At 37.1% G+C, this 22,009-nt stretch overlaps 1 protein-coding gene across 1 annotated transcript; it reads left to right on the top strand.

Annotated features, from left to right (window-relative positions):
- Positions 1–7,230: 7,230 nt before the first annotated feature.
- Positions 7,231–8,653, top strand: LOC101307625 (LOB domain-containing protein 38-like). The gene is made up of 2 exons (XM_004288186.1): positions 7,231–7,610; positions 7,707–8,653. Exons 1-2 carry the CDS (start codon positions 7,427–7,429, stop codon positions 8,273–8,275), a joined length of 753 nt encoding a protein of 250 aa, XP_004288234.1. The 5' UTR covers positions 7,231–7,426; the 3' UTR covers positions 8,276–8,653.
- The last annotated feature ends 13,356 nt before the right edge of the window (positions 8,654–22,009 follow it).

Below are 22,009 nucleotides of genomic sequence, written 5' to 3'. Positions count from 1 at the left end.
AGCTCACTCGTAATGACTATATTGTCATATTATATCTCATTTTATCAAAATTTGTTCTTGAAAGGTGGAATACTATAAACTGCTCCATAGTCCACACTAGTACCAAGTTAACCCTAGCTAGTTGTTTAAGCCTAATTTTACATTCCGGTTATCTTGTAAACATGTTTTTTTTTTTTTTTTGGGTAAGCGTAGAGGGACTAACTCATCGTCACCCACACAGGTCGATACCACCTTGAGTCAGTGTAACTGTTGGTGTCTTGCTACGTTCGCGTGCCTTCTTACTTCTTCAAACAACTGTGAGTATGCGAGAACAGACCTGCTGTTATGTTCTTCTTTAGACCTTCGTGCGTCTTCTTACTTCTCATACGGTCGCTGGAACCTCTTATTTTTAGAGCTAGGTTCAAAGATCCTGACGGATCAAGGTATCAAATTTCTATCCAGATTAGGAACAAGATTATCCTAATCAAATAATAATGAAACCAAATCCTTAAGCAACCAGAAAATCTCTAGCCATCAATTACGCAATAAGAAAATAAAAAGATATTTAGGTATCAGTTATTGGCCATTGGTTAACTTGATTACAAGATAACTAGAATGTAAAATTGGACTCAAACTAGTTGTGAATTTTCAATGCGCGCGCGGTGCATATGAAGACAATTAAATTTGAACAAGAACATGTATCGGAGATTAACCTTGTATATATCCAAAAGTCCCAAATTAAAGGTGATTGATCATCATCAACGACTCCATCGACGTACGGTATTGGAGCTTTTGCTGACAATGGATCTGTATCTATCTATCTATCAAAGCTGAGGCAATCTAAAAGCTTCTTTGTATTGTTGTGGCGAGTTGCGACTGACGAACTTACAGAGACTGTATATGTGTAGGATTGGTATAGATCAGTCAGTCCCCACCTCAAAGGCATCTGTTTTGTTGCGGCTTGACAAGATCAAATATGGTAGACGCATTATTGTGATTGGTCCCCTGATATCTACATTCACAGATCTCCAAACCCAGCAAGCTCTTATATGATGCGGTAGATACGTTGAACAATGTATAGTTTCAGTTGAGAGCTAGCTTGGGATAAACCATGGAGTTTGAGAATGATTATTCCAGTCTGATTCCAGTTTGAGCTCACAAAATATGCGAAAAACCATTGCAGCCAAACTTGACCATGTTAGTATTCATTTCGGCTCTGCTCATTTGTGATTTTTTACTATGTTTCCGTCAAGATTAATTAGTCGAATGATTCAAGACGCGAAAGAATCAGATACAGTCATATCAATCACAATTACACACTGTTTCTAAGTCAGGCTGAAAATGACACTGCCAATGACTGAGGAAAGGTCGATCAGTTACATAAACCTACGTACAGAGCACAATTATATATGTTCATGAGCTACCTAGCTAGGTCCAGCTTGTAGAAAAAGTAGTCCAGTAAATATGATCCAACCATAGTGGGGAGTTAGCTAGGGTTTAGGGTTTCGAACATAAACGGCTTGGATGAAAATATATATGAAATGAAAACGTACGACCTAATACCAAAAAAGAGAACAAAATTAAGAAATGAATTCACCCAATAAGTTAACTATAACAATATATATCAAAACACGATAATCTCCCATTAACAATAAAGGATGATAGAGCGAGTTCTTCAAATGAATGGATCTTATGGAAGACGTGAAGGAGCTGATTGCATTGGTAATTTTACTGCTTATTCACTTGCTTAATTTTTAATCCGGAGGAAGGGCCGGTAATTAGAGGTTGAGCCTCATCGACTCATAAATAGTATTCATATCCTGTTACATGAGACTTTCATAAAATGTCCTTCTCCGCGTTATAATAACAATGGATCGAACTTTCGAGCTTGACCGGGTTCAAATCCCTTTCAAAAACATTATCAAAACACGATAATCCCCGTATAACAGGTTCGAGAGGGGTCAATGACCTCTCTGTTGCTCTTGTTCTATGGCTTTGCTTGGAAATTGTCGGCTCTTTGCAAGTTGGAGGGTGACAAGTTTGAAGTATCATACTAGTACGTACTAGAGGATAAGAACTCCACGTCTGCTCAGACTAAGACACTCCCTCAATTCCCTCACGTTGCTTCCCTGATTCTCACGCTTCTTCTTGTTAATTTTCTTCACAAATGATATATATGAACGAGTGAACTACATTGCATGTGTACTTTGGTAAATCGTCAAAAACCCAGCATATCTTAATATCTTATACTTAAAAGCTTTGAAACGTCCGTTAATTCTAAGTAATTTTTACACGCCGTGTAAGTACACGGTGCAATCTTAACCATCCAAAACAATTATATATGGAGACAACCACGTAATTGTATTACGTCACCTAATCTTATCTAAAAACACATCAATATATATAAATACACACCGTATAGAAAACATGCTCTACACTTATTCTGAATATTCAATCGAATGTGATGTGTGATTTATACTTTCGGTGTATATATGTCGAATTGAAATTTTAGTTGTTTCAAGAAGATTGTTGCAATCTTAATATTTGGAGAGTAAGGTCCAAAATTATCAATCAAACCATACGTACATGTAAAAGCATTCACATGGCCTACTTGTCCATTTGCGTATCATGTCTTCTTCGATTCGTTCATTCATCTTTGGTGTTGTAATGGCGACATCTTGGTACCCAATTGGTAGCATAATCGGTCGAAAATTGCATGTTTTTGCCTACATTTGCTCGTACCATTGATGCATTCAGTGTTTGGTGTCATGAAACTGATCAATCTACTGCTTTATATGACACGATGTCACGATCATATGTATTGATGCATTAGTAATTTAGTATTATTCATATTTTTTTTCAATAACAAGCAATTTTTTATTTTTAATGTATTTTATAATATTACACGATCATATGTATCGATGTATTAATATATGTAGGTCTCGCCAACGAGGTTTGGCTCAGTTGGTAAAGGCAGACTTGTGGTGGAGACCTCATCCAAGTTCGATCCTCACTGCATGCCAGCATGTCTCGTTTGGTTCACGATCTGTAAATTCTCTTGTCGAAATCCATACCTAAGAGCTGGTGTGATAGCCACATATGCACCATAAGTCATTCCGAGTTAAATTAAGTTGCAGATTTGCCCTGATGATTATGGTGTAGCCTAACCAACCACTCGCCTATTGTTATTTTACATGAGTCATGATCTCTTTATATAATTAGCAAGCTGAGATTCTTGCAGTTAAACATACACCTGCTTCAATATCTTATGAAAGAAGGATACATTATTTCTGATTTAATATCTTTGGAATCGGATGGTTTCTTCGACCAAGTGAAATGAACCTTCTCTTTAATTTGCTTTTCATATATTTTAAGGAAATTTTCAAATCAGTACCATACCATTACCTTTCCTGTGAGCAAAGTACTTGTATGCGGCGATGATAAGATTTTTCTGATTAGTTGCTTGTATCAATAATTGATAACATCAGTCCAAAGTTCTTTATTAATTTTTCCCTATCATCATTTTAAATGGAATTACAAAATTCAATTAATAGATCGAAAACTAGTTCTGAGGCTACATCTGCGACATACATATGATTACATTGTTGTTACCTTTAAATTGAATAACGTATTAGTCACCTCCAATACTGAGTACAGTTTTTAATTATTCAAAGTTCATGTGCTCCAAAAATCCTTCATTTTTTTTTAATAAAAGACTGGTGCGGCAGCCCTCAAATTTTTATTAATGAAACTGTCGAATATAAAGAGAGGTATTGAGCCTAAACCCTTGATCACAAAGACTTGAAATAATATCAGAACTCTCTACAATACATATGTATTCAATTAGGCACCAACTAGTAATGAGCACTACACCAATGACGGCTCTATTTGTTACGAAAATCCTTCATTATGTTCTAACTAATTTGATAAAATTGATTGTAATATCATCTATGTATAATAAAAGATATAAACCCACCTATATAAACAATCTTAGTAGAAATTACACCACTTAACGTTAAAAAAAATAAAAATAATAATAATAATAATAATAATAATAATAATAATAATAATAGGGTTAGCCATATTTAAAAAGTAAAAAACTTGTGTCAGGACTAATATATATGTGTGTGTCCGGGCTCTCTGTTATTTACATATTTTTGTTAATGTAAATCGTAATCTTAACCGTTCAAAAGTTGAATTAACCAATAAAGATCAACTCTGCAAAAAATTAATGTAAACAAAGTCGTTTGCTCAATCGATTGCATTAAACAAATTAACAGTTTAGGTAAAAGGTAGCAGTCTCATTATCAGTCGTCCATTTATTTGATACATGCGACTGAGCAAACGATTTTGTTTACATTGATTTTTTGTATAGGTGATCTTTATTGACTAATTTAACTTTTAAACGGTTAAGATTATGATTTACATTGGTAAAAATATGTAAATAAGAGAGAGTCCAGACACACACGTATATACTAGTTCGGACACAAGTTTTTTTTATTTAAAAATGGGCATAACCATGCATTGTAAACCAGTTCTTTAGTCTTTAATTTATTTGTATGGCCAAAACAAATTTGCCGCAACTTTTTTTTCTGCCAAGAGAATATCATGACTCTTTTAAAATGTGGAGGAGTTAACAAAGTTTTCCATAGTTTTAAAGAATCTAAACCCTATGCCACCCCCTCCATGTTACTCCATGTTTGGTAGCATGAGATATATAATCAGACTATCTATCTATTATAAACAAAATGAAAACTCCCCTCACATAGATTAAAAACATAGGCAACATGAACCCCATACCACCCCACCTAGAGCAATCACTTACATGCTTAGTTTCGATTGCACCAGAATCTCGACCCATAATATTCATCTATGTACCAAATTTTAATCTAATTTCAAAGCTTCTTCTCTCCTACCTGGCTAGAAATGCCAATGGCTCGTGTTTCCCGATCTCGCACCAAGTAGAAAGAGCCCTAGCTCAATGATTAAGAGGGCTTAAAGTATCATATCCTCTCAACTAAGTCCGAACCTTCCCCACTAGCAAATGCTATCTCTACTATAGTTTATGAACCCTAATTAACTAATCATGATGCAGATGCAATATTTGCCCTACATGTGCACGCCATACCATAGTAACCATACAAATACAATATAGTCATGGACAATGGTAATATTAATACCAAAATCTTCATATTTGATGATCGACTCCTATGGACGGATGCCAAGATTACAGTTATCAAATGTACTTTTTAAATAATGTGTTCGTTCATGTTACTTCTATTTGGAAATAATTTGATTGGTGAAGTTACGGAAAAGCAATCTAGAGTTTGATATTATCTGAAAAAACAAAGCAGAGAAAAGAAAAGGACTAATTTCAGTTTACCCCCATCAACTTTAGTTCGATCATCATGTTAGTCTTTCAATTTCATCAAAAACACTCCTCAACTCCCAATTTTCATCAATCGCGCATGTCCAAACCTCTAATCTCCATCAAATTCTTTTGTCAAGTGATGACTTGATATCAAGAAGAAAGTCAAATTCTGAAAGTTACCTTTCAGACCATTTTCTCTCCATATTGATACACATCTTCGTTCCCATCACAACCCCCTAAACTTGGTAATTTTGGTGGGATTGAATGCAATTTGTCTATTTTCCTTTTTTCTTTATTCTTGATATCAAGTCATCACTTGACAGAGGAATTAGATGGAGATTGAAGGTTTAGATATGCGCGGCTGATGAAAATTGGGAGTTGAGGGGTGTTTTTGATGAAATTGAAAGAATAATGACTAACATGATAATCGACCTAAGTTGATAGGGGTAAACTGAAATTAATCCAAAAGAAAACAACAACAACAACAACAATATAGTTAAAATTGGTTATGATACAAAAGACTACTCTAATATTGCACAATGTATCTTGGTAAAGGTTAATTACTCAAATATGATCTAATAATTACCACATACATCATTCATGTCATGACTCATGAGTACTATTGTGACATGATTTGGGCAAGTGTTGAAGGCATTGCCAAGGTAGCAGGCACTGCATGCATCCCACATCGTCTGGGAGAGACAAGTTGATGTGTTTAAATGTCTTATACTGAGACTTGATTTGGGGTGAAACCTTAAAAACAAAACTGTGAGGGTCGATGGGCCAAAGCAGACAATATCTCAGATGTGTAGACTGGCTGGTAAGAATGGTATCAGAGCATGTTTCCGAGCGAAAGTGTGCCGACGAGGACATTGATTGTTGTGATATGACTAGGTGGGTGTGCTGAAGGCACTAACAAGCTAGAAGATGATATGCGTCCTACATTGCTCGAGGGAGAGAAGTTGATGTGCTTATATAACAAAACTGTGAGGGTTGATGGGTTCAAATTGGACAATATCTTGGCTGTGTGGACTGGGCTACTACAAATACGATATAACAATGATTTATTACGTATGCTTTTTTACTATAGATGATTACATGATGACTAACTACTGATCACATGACATAGTTTGAGCTGCATTGTAAGCTTAAAACTTGAGATCTGAAAAGACTAATCAAGTTGGAAAGAATAGGAATGAGGTTCTATTGTACGTACAATTTATTAAGGCTTAGGTTTACGATAATGATTGATAAGATGTGGTATGACTTCATTCTATTATAATTTTATTCACTTCAAATAAAATGAACTTTTTTATACACCATTTAAAATCACACACATGAATTCGCCGTCTTGAAAAATTTGAGAATTTTCTTTAGACGTAAAACTTTTCCACTGACGTTTTATCATAAATTGATACTAATGAGTGACATTTTTAATTAATTATCATTATAGTGAGAGCATTAGGTAAAACAAAGAATCTAGTGTCACCACAATTTTTGCGATCGATTATAGTGGGTGTGACGCAACCCTCTCAACAAGTTGAAGTACTTGAGGATATAGCAAAGAAGACTAAAAGAAAAAAGAAAATCAAACAAGAAAATGGAGAAAATATAGATGAAAAGGAAAGCCCACATGAAATATTCAATATATCCACAATCCAACGGTGGAGGAACATCCTGCGCGGAAACACGGAGCCGCTCCTCTCCCCCCTCAGTCTTTGGAATCTTAATCCATTAACCCCATTCCCAAGTCCCAAACTCAAACCCCACTTCTCCCCCTCTAGTACAAAAAAAAAAAAAAAAAAAAAAACCCGAAACCCACCGTCCCCTCTCTCTTATCTTTGTTTCCATTTATATACCACCTTCCTCCTCACCTTTGGGGCACCTTAAGCTTCCTCTCACTACTCTCTCTCTCTCTCTCTCTCTCTCTCAATCCTTCCTTCTCTTTCTTGTGTCCAAAGAAATCCACACTCCCCAACTCTTCTCTCTTCTCTCTTACATGTAATTCGATTCTCTGGTTTTAACTATACCCTGCAAGCTTTTGAAATATATCATCTAGATCATCGTATAATCGTCATGAGCTGCAACGGCTGCCGTGTTCTCCGCAAGGGCTGCAGCGAGTCCTGCATCTTACGTCCTTGTCTCCAGTGGATCGAAACCCCCGAAGCTCAGGGCCACGCTACTGTCTTCGTCGCCAAGTTCTTCGGCCGCGCCGGCCTCATGTCCTTCATCTCCGCCGTCCCTGAATCCCAGCGACCCGGTTCGTACCCGTAATCATACACAAAACTCCGACCCATTTCCATTTTCATTTCCTCTTCTCACGGCTTCTAACATCTTCTGTTGTTTTGTCTTTCAGTTCTGTTTCAATCTCTCTTGTTCGAGGCTTGCGGCCGTACGGTCAACCCGGTCAACGGCGCTGTGGGGCTGCTCTGGACCGGGAACTGGCAGGTCTGTCAGGCCGCGGTGGAGACTGTTCTCCGGGGAGGGACTCTGCGGCCGATTCCGGAGCTGGTTTCGGGTTCCGGTTCGGGTTTGACTCCCGACGAGGCTTCCGAGGCTGACGGGACTGTCTGTACTGACATGTGGAGGCTCCGAGATCCGACTCACAATTCCGGCACCTCTTCCCGGTTCACCAACTCGCGTTCCAAGACGGCTTCTTGTTCTCCGACGACGAAGCGCAAGAGACCAGACGGCGAGTCGTTGAAGGCGCTGCAGCACGCGGATCTGGACCTGAGGTTGACTCCCACGCTCGCTTTCAGACCAAAACCCAAACCCGACACCCGACGACCCGGCTCGCCGTCTATGAACTCCGAAGAGTCGGTGGTTACAACGTGCTTCGAGTCTAACGGGTTCGCGGAGCAGTACCCGAACCCGAACGGAGGAGTACTTGGATCCGAGATAAAGCTACTCAACCTGTTCCCTTAAAACTGGTTTCTTTGTTTTTTTTGGTGAATCTGACGTTCACGTAGTGATCAATCCCATGTAATATCCTCTTTCTTTTTTCTGGGTTCTTTTTTTTCCTTTTCCCCGGGAACCATCTCCGGCGAGTTTTGCGTAGTTTCCCGACGGCCCAGGATTTCTCTCTTTCTTCTTACAGTTTATAGGGATCGAAGAGAGAAAGATGAAGAGCTTTTGTCGGTGGTTCTTTTGCTTAGCTTCTAGCTAGTAGCTATGAACGAGTAGTCTGTTTTTCTTGTGTGACATGAATAATAATAATAATCCATTTCGGGAAAATTTGTTCATGCGTCTTGTTTCTATTTCGGGAGGTCTTCTTCCTGGCTTTTGTTTCTATGTACAGAACTTAGATGGTGGCTTGAATCAAGAACACTTATGAAATGCAGAGAATTTTCTGGTTTGGGTCCGCTTCTTCCTCAGCTCAACTCCATCTTTAACTTCCAAAATGTGTTGCTGAGTCAGATCAGACTCAGTTACCCAGTACATCACCTATTAATTCAATAACCACCACTTTCTTTTTTCTTTTTCATCTCGTTTTTTTTTCATCTAAATTCTTAATTGCAAACAATGACAATTTGAGCATTTTGAGATTCATGCTCACATTAAACTACTCGAACCAGCATGTATGGATATAAGTTGACGAAGTAAATTAAAATAGTTGGTGAAATGAATTTTGTGCCGGTATAGTTGTGATGAATGATAATCTGTTTTCGTATGTCCACTTTAATTTCGATGCCTACAAATTAGTCACATTTATAATGAATCAAGTGCACATTATTGCAATCTGGTACAGCCGTGTGTGTGTCGGAGTAAATTATGCTTTAGATGTGCGGTGTATAGTTTAATAATCAAAAGTTACTAAATGAAACTTGTGCAAGTTATGTCTCGCCAACTTTTAAAACTAGAAGCTGTAAGATGTATAAAGATGTAAAATACAAATATTTTCACCTGTTATCTTACATTATGCTAGTTTTGTACCGGGTACTTGTATGACATACAAAATTGCAAAGCGGCCGAATGCGCTATGATAGCTGACCGCTGACGACATCGTCGGAGATTACCGTCGTGCATGGTCGCAAAACTTCGTCGGCCGGTCACCATGCCCTTTAAGTGAACCAAGAGGTTTCTTGTTGATTAAGCATATAGTAGAGATATATATGATCCATGACTTGTTGAATAGTTGGAGACAACTCAGAGGTACCTTGGCAGGTTGCTTGGATGATTGAAACTCTTAACTCTAAACCCAGATACTGTCACACAGCACCTATCCAAATATACCCAGCACATTTTCCTCGCGCCAAAGTAAAACGGTAAAAAACGACATGCATATCGGAGAGGAAAGGGGCAGGGGGCACAACGGACATTTCGCCGCAAAATTACAATGATGAAGAGGCAATAATTCGGAGCATTGGGAACCTTTCGGCAGGAGGCGGCTTTTGGAGACCGGATAGAGGCGTAGGCTGTAGGGGCAACATTGTAAATCCGACCCTCAAGTTAGAAAGGAATCAAAATATTCAAGGGGGGAAGCGGGGCCCACCGCTTACGAGGGCGGGTTGTAGTTTGTGCGTCTCTTTCAGCCAATGGTGAGCCACAAGACAGTACGGACCATTGTCAGCGTCGATTTTGGCTGTCCTATCCATCCATGAAATAAAATAATTAATTTCAATTTGATGCGAATTTTGTTTTCTATTTTTTTTTTGTTTACAGAATTTTTTTTATTTGCCTTATTTAGATTTTTATTTTTGATTTTTCGACATAGAGAGATTTTTAGGTTTGGTTTCTTTTAGTCTCCCACTTGTCCACTAACCCTCCTCTTATCTTGGGAGTGGGGTGGTACCCACTTCATCGCCATCACTCGAATTTATTTTGAATCCTTTTTTGTGAGGAATTTTTAGGTGTGAATGTGTGATGCGGACCGTTTAGAGTTGAGGAACTTGTTTTGTACGTTTAATTTTTTTCATTCGAGCGTATAAATATAAGATCATTTGTTAAATGTTCAGAAAAAGCTTTGATGCAAGATGTTACATGTAGAGGGTTGTTGGATATAAACAAAAAATAAGATATTGTATAAGCATAATTGCTTCATATCAGAAAAACTAGTATGACAATTGTCTCTAGTTGTACTCATATTTATTAGAAAAGTGTGGCTTAAATTAGAGTCATTTGGAATCCCACATCAGAAACGTGAAAGAGTCATCATTGGATAATAACGAATAGTACCATACACACTAATGTCGAGGCATTTTGTGTAAAACTTCATAACCATTTCTCCACCGGGTGGCTAAAGTGGGAGGAGTATCGACATTATTGGACCCGTGTGTGAGACCCTTAGGGCCCGTCGGTCGCTTCCGCATAATAATATTAACATATATTTGGTGTTGCATGAGATTAGAGAGTATTTTGTTTGGTTTATGGTTTGGAAAGATTGTGTTATTTAAAGATGACCAATTTGAGTATCTACCGTAACACCATCTAAGAATGGCATAATGAAAATAAGATGTTACATAAGCCTATTCCTTTTTGTACCTAATAACATTGCAAACATGGTATTAATCAGATTGGACTTCTCATTTAGCACAGTTTTACTTAGTTCCAACAAACAGACATGCATTAAGATCGTTGGTTAAATTTTAAGAAAGCTTAGATGATGTTACAAGAGGGTTCTTGGATTGAAACAAATATTAAGATATTATATAATCATAATCGCTTCATACCGGACAATCTAGTTCCACGATTGTCTCTAGTTTGTGGTCATATTTATCCACTGTTTAAATATCATCTTTCAAGAAAAATCATAAACTAAAGGTTGTTACTATTAGCATACCCATAAACGGCTCATCATGGTAGCATAGTGATCACTCACTAAATATCTAATATGTATGCGATATCTGGTTGACTAAATGAATTCTAACTTGAATTTTAAGATTGGAGATTAGAGTTTTCTTAAATTAATTAGTTTATTATAGATCCAAAACCAATGGAGAAGAAAGAGTGCTACTTGCTTTAGATTTATTCTGTTGGTAAGGAATTTGTGACGCCAGCCCAAAAATTTCAACATTTTCTATTTCAATAAGAAAATGAAAAGGAGCAGAGTGAGTGAGTGGAGAGGTTGAGAGTTGAGACTCGGGGAAAAATAAGGTGCGCTCTGTTCCTGTGTGCGTCTCTTGGTCGCCGCATTTTTGGCCGCAGCAGTTGGAGTGGGGACCCTACGGAAGCCATAGCTGCCCCCAACAATATGGGTCGAGCTCCACTTCTACTACTAGTACTCCGATTCTCCTCCTCCCTCCAATTGGCCGGGTCTTGTTGGGTGTGTTGGTCTTTGGTTTCCTCAACAGGGGAGCACCGATTCCGTATACGACCTTCCTCAGATGAGACCACCGTATATGACTGCTTCACCAATGGCCTACCTCAACAAGTGTGTCTTACGATTTTTACTATTGATTGGTTTGACAAGAAAAACCAAAGGAAATTATATGATACATGGATGGTCGAAATTGAAATGTAATTTCAAGGAAATTCTCCTTGAGAAAACTTGCTTGTGTTACAGATGTGATGTGTGACGTAACCTACCTCGAGTTTTAGTGGAGACATCAAGAAGAAAGCCTTGGATTTGTTCGACTGGCTATGAATGGCCATAAAAGGAAGCAAATATTAGGGTTTTGAAATGTTAAATTGCTTTTTAAAATTAAGACGCATTTTTACACTTTAACTTGGTTTTTCGACAACATTTTTAGTGTCAATTATAGCGTTATCGATAATGTATGTTTCTATCTTGAGGCTTCGCATGGTCAGTAGTATTCTACTAAACCATACAAAACACGATTTTGTATACTGAACATTATCTTACGCATATGTGCTCCATTTTAATCACCGCATCTTATGATTTTGTTGAAGTTCCTAGTTATATATGACGTTAATTTCTCAATGCTTTTCTTGACCATTTTGAAAGACTCCATCATCATAATATTTGTAAGACTAGTGCCGTTACTTGTGTGATACTATAACCACGTACGTTCAATGATCTCTCAGTTTCTAGATCTAAAGAAGAAGTGAGGAATTAAAAAGCGAAAAGGATAAGTGCTACTAGCTAGCTAGGATAGCTTAAATAAGAGAATATACACGTACGACATATGGAGCCGAATAGAAAATTATCGGTGGGAGGCAAAATAATTGTGCACCAGAAAAACACGAAGAGGCAGAAGAAGAAGTGTGACGCGGATTTCACCACCGCTATCTTCTTCTAATCTCCCACTTCCTTTTGTATATGTTCACGACAAATTCCAAGCTTCTTGGTTCAGCTGCACTGCAATGGAATCCCCTCATTATATTAAACCACACCGGCCATGCCACCTTTGCTATTTGGCCAAACTCCATATCAAAACAAAAGGAAAACTAACTATTCTACGACAAGTTAAACAAATAAAAGCAGACTGATCGATCAATAGAATACTGGAACTACTGCATTGCCTATGCTGAATCTTCTGGGTTGTTCCATCTCGACGTTTTCTTTCGCAACAAATTAAAATCTATGCGACTTGGCCAATGGCCAGGTCATTGGTGACATTAACTAATTGGTGTTCTGGTAATAAACAATGTTCATTCTGTGCAAGTTCCTCATAGTTTAATCTGATCAGAAACTTTTGATTATTATTAAGATTGGTTGACACTATCAAAGGTGGAAAATAGTAGCAGCGAATATTTGAGCTCGATCTGATAAACCTCTTTATCTATAAATGGAACTTTCAAACCAAGTTGCCATGGCCAGTTCAAGTGATGGGGATGACGTATTTCTGGTTATGCCGTGTATATTATGCTGCATCTTTGGCTTAAAAAAAGAGAGATTAAATTAACCTATTTGTTACAGGTATTTATTCTTTGCTTCTTCCAATCCTCATGCATTACGTATTCTTTGCTTATGAGTTGTGAGTGTTACTGAACTTTCCTCTAAATGTTCAAGTTTTAACAACAGAAAATCGTAGTACAATATGAAGCAAAGAATTGATGGGGCAAGCTCCTTCTACAATTTTGAAGACCAAATTTAAGATCGAAGAGGCAGTCTATCCGACGGAGGCGATATTGACCTTATAGAATGCCTAATTCAAGCATATGTAATTTTCTCCAATATCCTAAAACTACATATGATATTTCTACATCGCATTCTTTTTAAGATAAAGAAATTCATGGCCTACATTGTACAATTTCTGGTAGCTATTAATAAATTGTTTGCAGATGAAATGAATGACACTAAATATCATGCAAATTTTGATCATAAAAATAAACAATGAAAATGAATGACATCCATTTTTTTTCGCAACTAGCATTCTCAACTGTCTTTTCTACATGAGACGTCCATGACTACTAAGCTACCAAGGAACGATTAACCAATTTCTGCCTCATCAGCTTCATACAGAGTTAGCCAATTTCATCGAGATTTGTTTTTATCTTTCCAATCTAATAGAGCGAACTATTGGTATCATTTGTATATCTGTAGGTACGTAATGACAGAGACAAGCTTTTAAGAAAGGAAGAAGAAAGATTAGTTTGTAAATACATCGATCACTTGTGGAATTACTCCACGAAGTTATTTGTCATCCCCTATGTTACCTGAAGGGGACGACAAATTGATAACGTGGATTATATATAAATGATTTCCTTAGTGCTAATATATAGCAGCTAGCTCCTTATAAATCCATTACAATCGGTCTAGAAGCAAGAACCACGCACAATTTGCACGTCTATCTTTTCTTATAGAATTGAAATTTGTTTAGTCCTTGTGGTTTAAAGTCGACATATGTTTAGTTCTTGTATTGGTTTTATTTTAATCTAAATGGTCCTTAAAATCAAAATTTTTCATCCAAATGGTCATTCTGTTAATTTTCTTAATTAAATTGCTGACGTGGCTTAGAACTATTTGAATGAAAAATTATGACTTTAATGACTATTCAGATTAAAATAAAACTACAAGGACTAAACAGAATAAAAATTATGATTTTAAAACCATTCAGATTAAAATAAAACCATAACGACTAAACAAATGTCGACTTCAAACCACAAGGAATATACGGGAGTTACTTTTATCGTACGTGGTAGCTGGTGCAATTCCGGATTCTCTGTATCGTCTTCGATATCGATGATTGAAAGAAACACAGTCTGGACGTACGTCAATTTCAGTTGAATGCATGCAACGATCAAGTACTGAGTCATCAATACTGGTCGTTCCGATATTGATTTACAGCGTCAATTTCGAATTCTGGTCCGTTTTTGGATTCTCTCATATATACATTTCTCGCTATTCTTCGATCTTCTTCTTTCCTAAAAACAATAAAATATGTACGTAATTTCTTTATGATCGTAATTACTGGAGAAAAGAAAATGCAGACTACGCATGCATGCAGTACGTAGGCTTTAATTTCCAGCAGCTAGCTGCAGCAGTACGATATGATTGCATTACTACTCTCAACTTCTCATGGTACCCTAACAGTGAAGGAAAAGAGAAAGCAGAAGCTGAAAGACAAAAACAGAGAAGAAAAGCTATGAATGCTAGTCGAATGCATGCAACAATATCAAACCCAGTCGGCAAGCTTGGTTGTTCAAATATTAATTTAGAGGTTAATTTCTGGTCCACTTTTGGCATCATTCGCTCCTCGATCTTCTTGTTCCTAAAACTGGTAAAATCGGTCACAGGAAAAGGAAAGACTGCCGTAGGCTTTAATTTCCAGCAGCTAGCTAGCTGCGGCATCAATATGATGTTATTGTGTGTTTTCCCATCTGCAACTATTCGTTACTTACCCAAGGTAAACCCAACAGCAAAGGAAAGCAGAGAATTAAAGTGAAAAACAAAAGGCAAATGAGGAAAAGCCATGGAACGAATAAGTTGTGGTAAAAAAGAGGATCGAGGAAACCCTACCCGGGATTGGGAGCATCGATCTGCAGATCAAGTTGAGCCGACATGGGAAGGTGTTAAGACATGGGACTTCACGTGGACATTTCTCCAAAGTGCCGGAAGGTACAAAATTAAACAGAGGCTCGACCTCATCCACGGCGCCGGCTTCGTTGACCGGACTTCCGTCTGTGTTGTCGTTATGTCGTAAACCCTTTGTCCTTGGGGGAATGAACGGTGACTTCATGATCGACATGCCTTGATCATGGAATGTTCACTGGAATGCATTTTGAACCTGGACCCAACCCATTTGTTTAATTATATGGCGGCCTAAAGAATGAGCTGAGAGTAGTATCCAGATCTAGGGTTAACATATATCGATCAGATCTAAGAACAAGTCTTTCATTACATTAAGTTTTTATCTCTCCTTCTGTTTGTTCTTATGTTTTTCTATAGTTTGTTGGTCAGTCTTAATTTTTGTTCTACCGTCTACTTTAGTTTTTGACCCTTTTGCGGTCGTCCTAGTGCCTTGTTACAAGCACTGGTGATATAGTTCATGATGAATGTTTTCACCCGTACATATCTATCATGATTCACGAGTAGTATTCACTTTTCAGGAAGCGGAGTTGACTCGATTATTTGTTAGTCCTTCATGAGTTCAGAGCCGCTACTCAGTTGATATGCCGACACTTTCCTACCAAACGTTGTTTGCACTTCGTTCGATTTTGAGTCTTCTTGGTTGGATGACAAATTTTGTTGCCTCATGGTGTACCAGAGATCTAGAAGCTCCAATTGGAAGTTATGTTCGGGCCTTTTTGTCTGACTTGGTGCAGTTCATTAGCTAGTGATTTTGTTTGTATTCTTCATACCACTTGTAACTTCTTCCATATGAATGCATTTATTTTTCATACTCGTATACCAACGACATAACCACAAACATATTTCATTTCATGAAGACAATATATCCAGAAATAAAAGTTTCTAAATGGCGCTAAAAGCTTCTTGAGATTCAATGAGGTGAAGTGGAATATGAAATGTGAAATCATGAACTTTTATGCTTTTGAGCTGTGTATGGCCCAGATAATTTTAGCCCAAGTTAGTGGATCATACTATCTTCAGCCCTGAGCTAGCTCTAGCCCAACCCAAGTGCACCTTGTTAGTATACCTTGCTTTTCGGCTCTAGTTTATGGTTGAGTTTGAGCTGAGGGCAGTCGAGCGCGCAGAAGATATATATGATCCACATGAAGATTTGAACCAGACCTCATCATCTGGTCAAGTGGAACCCTTCAGTCTTCACATCTTCATCTGAACATGAACTGGTTAACCTATTGGAGTCACTCACATAATTACTAGCTTGTTTCAAATCAGTGAATGCGCTAGGATCATCAACATGCATAGGTCGCACTGATCAGTTGTTTGCTTGTCATGATTGAACCACCACAATTGATCAGATTTCACTTTTCACACTCCGTTATTGACAATTTCAGTGTGATTTAATTGTTAATTAGTTCCTTCCATAACTGGTCGACCATGGGATAGAGTTGGATCGATCTTAAGATATCAATCTGTGCCCAACCGACCAAGCTGCACTCTGCTCTGTTTTAGCTGTGCAGATCCATCAAAATAGCAACTTTGATTATATAAACCACATATATTCACATTACTGGCTTTGTTGCATAAAAAAAGATTGCTCAATATGTATATGAAGTATATACTGAAATGCAATTAGTGTCTCACATTTGATAAGTACTTAATTTATGAAGTATACTGAAAGTGAGATCTTTTTCTATCAATTTTTAGTTTTTTACCCATCAGTGTGTTTCCAGATATGCTTCACTGTTGTTGTTATTTTAGATATGGCCGAAACTCTTTGAATTAAATGTACCAAATCATTCGAACAAAAACAAAAATTAATCTTTTATATGAAAACTATGTATATATCATTCCCTTCTTGTTCTAAACTGGCGGATATATAGGCTAGGGTTGATGTTCCAGTTTGAGGCGCGCAGTCATGAAAGGTGGATCAATGGACTCGTGGTCTGAACGTCGAAGACGAACGCAGGAGTAATCTCCTCGTAACCTAAATTAGGGTTTCCAACAATACTTCATACTAACAATCGCAATAGCAGAACAAATGGGGAACCTAGTAATGTTAGTTTATTAAGTGTTAAATAACTATGGCTTAGTACTTCATCAAGAAGTAGCACAACGGCACAGCATGTTATACCAACCGATATTTTCAGCAGATATGGATGCCTTAACAAAATGTCAGATCCTAATTAATCCCTAATTATTAATATCAGTACAAGCTTTACAAGATGCCTGGACAGTATTTCTAATTAAACTAAACTTCTTATTATTCCCCAAACCCATCAGATGACAACAAGTAAATCATACTAGCCTGCTTTGGCAATTTTAAAAATCCATCCATACAGACCAGGATACCAAGTTCTTAGTAATCATTGGGTGGCACCATGCTCTGATTTAACTTAGTCACTATACTCACTAAGTTTACTTAATCTGTTTAAAGTGGTAATACCAATTGTCCTTTCTTCTAGCTCAACATCCAAAGAAGCTGGATGTCCTTATTCCTTTGTCTTTGATATGATTTTGAGCTTCTTACTGGTTGAGCTGGTATAATATACAAAACCTCAACTCTAACCTAGTGTGCTTACAATGCAGGTGTTTATAAAACGCAGAGGAGATCTCTTATAAACAGAGGCATCTCAAGCACATGGTAACATTCCTACATTCATGCTTACACCTTTTGTTTTACTTGTTGTCCAAAACTATGAAAGAAAGCAAGCCAAAGAGAGCACATAGGTGCCAGAGAGAATTCCCGAATTAATGAGAAATCTCCAAAAAGGAAATGCTTCATGTATTTGCTTTGGCCAATATGTCATCTAGTCTTTGTTTTCTGAGGGTTGAGGAATCCTCCTCAAAACTGCAACACCCCAATTATTTAAAATTGAGCATCCTTAACTTACATCATTCTCCTTATGTGCTTCCTTCGAATATTCTGCTCATGCTCTTCTTTAGATGCATTTCCCATTATGAAATGAAAAGCCTGGGAAAATTAGAGAAAGGTGGTTCACTTTTTGTCGAGCTAGATTCGATACTCCTCGTTTTCGATTCATTTGAACATGCAGCTAGTTCAAGTTTCAAGTTTGGTCGCATAAAAACCATGGGAGCTAGCTAAAAGTACATGATGAACCCTTTTTGCGACCTTTTGAAAGCTTGAGTTGGTAACAAAATATTTGCATGGTTTCTTGTCTTGATGACCAGCGACGGAGCCAGGATTCAACTGTTGCCGGGCGGATTGTAACACCAAAAAAATTTCAATGAATCTTGACGTATATATTGTGAGAGAAATTTTTATGAAAAGTCTAACTAAATCTTATAAAACAAGGCCACAAAGCTTCAATAGAATTAAGTGTAAGATGGAGTATTCGACCAAAAAACATGAGGTGTAAGATTGATGGAGTGGGGTTTGAGATATCTACATGTGTGTGTGTGTGTTAGGGTTTTGTAATCAGACTATTATTAGCTGATATAGGAAGAATGAAGAAGAAAAAATGAGCACGATGTAATTTTTTTTCATTCTCTTATGGGCTCACTAGGCTGGCTCCGCCACTGTTGATGATGCTAATGCCATGAATTAGAAATTGAAACATTGTACTATATAGAAGCTTCAAACTATCGAGGATCAGTGTACGTAGTTGGCCTTCTCAGTAATGCAAGACCTTGTGGTGAGTAATTGGTTTGCCCAAATTAAGATGTAGGATAACATTTGTTACGTACTCGTAGCATTTTCACAGTATGTTTATACAAATTCCTTGTTGTGTGTTTGAAATTCATTCAAGTATACACGATTATACGAAGCTATATATTAGTATATTACTATAGTTGGTTACTGATTCATATTAGTTACCAACGTTGGTAACTAATATATAAGATGAAAAACATATACATGATTGTGTGTTTCGAGCTGTGACTGATTTGTCTGTGCTTCGCAAGGTTGAGTGGTCAATTTAAGGTGGGGTTAGGGTTAGAAGGAATAGCAGTGACAAGTCCTTGAACAAGGAACAAAATCGGGTTGTGTTTTCACGTGTCCATTGCAGCAAAGCCAGGTATTATTTTGAGCAACATATATATAAATCGACGAGCTCTTCACATGCATTATATATATTACCTCTATTAGATTCCATATATTCCTTCTCATACTTCTACGTATATATAATTATATATTACCTCTATCGATCGCTTTGCTTTGCTAAATTCAAATTCCAGAAAGAGAGTATCTGAAACTGGTCCTGGATAAGATCCTCACATCTGTTTGCAGAATTGAGAGAGACAGAGAGCTTGGATTGAAATAAAGCCAATGTATTTCCTGGCCTGGAGATCGAGCATCGAGCTCGTGGGGCAGAGAAAGCTAGCTGACGATAATACGAGTTTTCCATCAGTTTTATAAAAAGGAGCGTTGCATATATAAGAATAAGAACAAGAACAAGAATAGATAATTCTAATCTACAGAGTTGGGGAAGATGAATCATTTAATGGCTTAGAAGGAGACAGAAGTAGGGATCAAACTACTTATGTTTCTTTCATGAACTAATATAATCATGCATGGGATTAATTAATCAACTGAGTCTTTATTTGTGTAATGACAGCTAACTTGCTGATCAGTACATATTATAGTTGTTAGAAGTTAGAACATTACGAAAACAAGGTCTTGTTTTAGACGCTGGATTAGAGTGCAGGATGGAATTTTTTTAGGTGTTCAACTGAATTAAGATTAAGTCCACTATGAGATTTAATTATAATTCAATAATTGAGGGGTTTAGTTGATCCATCATCCATGGCAATTAGCTAGTACTTGACCATAAATTCTCATGCTCACTGAACACCTTAAGACCATCTCTAACTGTGGTGTCAAAATTCACCATGGAGCCTCAAACCAAAAAAAAAAAAAAACAAGACAGGATGGATCATCTCATCCATCTTTCAAATCAACCGTGGATGACTATTGTGCTCTTCGACCCATCCGATATTGCAGATTATGCGTATCGACTTTCTAGTAATTAATTAGTCCAAAATGCCTAACGTTAGCAACAACAAAATAGAGCAAAGGACACACACTTTGTGTGGCCTTGTGTGTCCTTTAGAGATGTTGCAATCTACACTCTCGTGTGACAATTTTTCACTCATCTCTACTAATACCCATACTTGCTACACATAAAGAAGAATGCAACACCTCCTTTATGTGGCATTTGCTCCATATTGTTGTTGTATATTCTTTTTTCGAATGTTGTATATATCGATCTATAGGTACATCTTTTGCCAAAGGAATGTAGTTCGCCTTTATAAATAAGACCATTACAAGTTCCACAATTTTGATTTAAATAGGGAATCCAGCTTAGCTTGGAGACTCTAGAGGAGTTCCAAAATTGAGGTATGAAGTTTCTAATAGAGCTAATTAATAAAACTCTCTATAAACATATTATTAAGCTCTCAACTTAACAAAATTGTTGTCTATTAGTGGATCCATTCAAAAATGGATATGCCATGTGCATAATTGTAATGTTAAATACACGACAGGATTCACATAATATCATACTCTTTTTTAAAAATGTCAATTAACGATGTACATGACGCAGAGACTAGAGAAAGAAACGAACGGCATAGAGAAGTTCCTAAATACTTTGGCAGCCAAAATTTTCATGTATCGATGAGACAAAGCAATGGTCATTGTCGAGGACAATGAGGTATACCTTCTGCTTAATTTCATATTCTTTATATCCGCTCTCTCTTGTACTCTAAATTAAAGTTAACCAATCAAGCAGCCAGATCCATGAATATAACACATTAACACGTACACATGTCAATATTATAATTTGGTTCATGATTCTTTTCCAGATATATTTGCACAAATTAAGTTCAATGTTAGTAGACTAGTACGTACATATATAGTTTACGGTGCACATTTTCAATCATTCAAATATGTTATCAGAAAATTGTTAAAGGAAGACTAATCTAGTTGTGTGCGCTTAATTTGTAGACTAATCTCACAAAATGTATGTTAATTGTTCAACAAAAATTATGTGAAGTGAGTTTATAAAGCCAAACCAACGTACCGCTCAATCGTCATACTCGATTAAGAATCTTTCATAACTACTATTGCCTATTTATCCAATTATTGAGTTTACCATACAATGCTAGCTAGTTATTATATAGAATTCGTAGGGCAAAACTTTGTTTCAATTGGGTATTGTGTGAAGTTCGTTTTAAGTAAATAGAGATTCAAAACAAGGACTTGCTAAGCTAATTAAGGATATAGACAAACACCTACTCAATAAACTAATAGTTTCAGTCCAAATTTTGTCACATCTACCAGTTACCACAGCTTGCACCAAATCGTCAGTGCTGATGAAACGAGTTCAGTTCATACATTTTGCTGTAAAAAAACAAAACAAGAATTAAATCCTGTGGCAGAAAAAATGATTTGTTGATGATATATATGCGTGGAACTAGTTACTAGTATGCATGATGTCTGTCCTATAATGATCCTATCATTCACATATATATCAAATATGATAGCCCGTGATCATGAATATTACTAAGTGAAACAAAATCATTGTTATTTTTAACTGCCTCCGATCCCCACCAAATTCTCATTCCATGACAAAATCCCAACCCCCACATCCAAACAACTCCATGGCCGGCTATCCTCACATGCCACCAAAACCCACAACATACAATTTAAGCCACCACAAGACTCATCCTCCTCCTTCATCATATATGATACATCACCCTCTCTCTCTCTC

This window comes from Fragaria vesca, linkage group LG1 (assembly GCF_000184155.1).
Source record: "Fragaria vesca subsp. vesca linkage group LG1, FraVesHawaii_1.0, whole genome shotgun sequence".
NCBI lineage: Eukaryota > Viridiplantae > Streptophyta > Magnoliopsida > Rosales > Rosaceae > Fragaria > Fragaria vesca.
This window is presented reverse-complemented; position numbering and strand designations above follow the sequence as displayed.

What these genes read in the sequence shown, in the direction of transcription:
- LOC101307625 (XM_004288186.1), top strand. Translation starts at nt 7,427, where the DNA reads ATGAGCTGCAACGGCTGCCGTGTTCTCCGCAAGGGCTGCAGCGAGTCC. An exon ending in CCCTGAATCCCAGCGACCCG is followed by an intron (nt 7,611 to 7,706) that starts GTTCGTACCCGT and finishes TTTGTCTTTCAG; the next exon opens with TTCTGTTTCAATCTCTCTTG.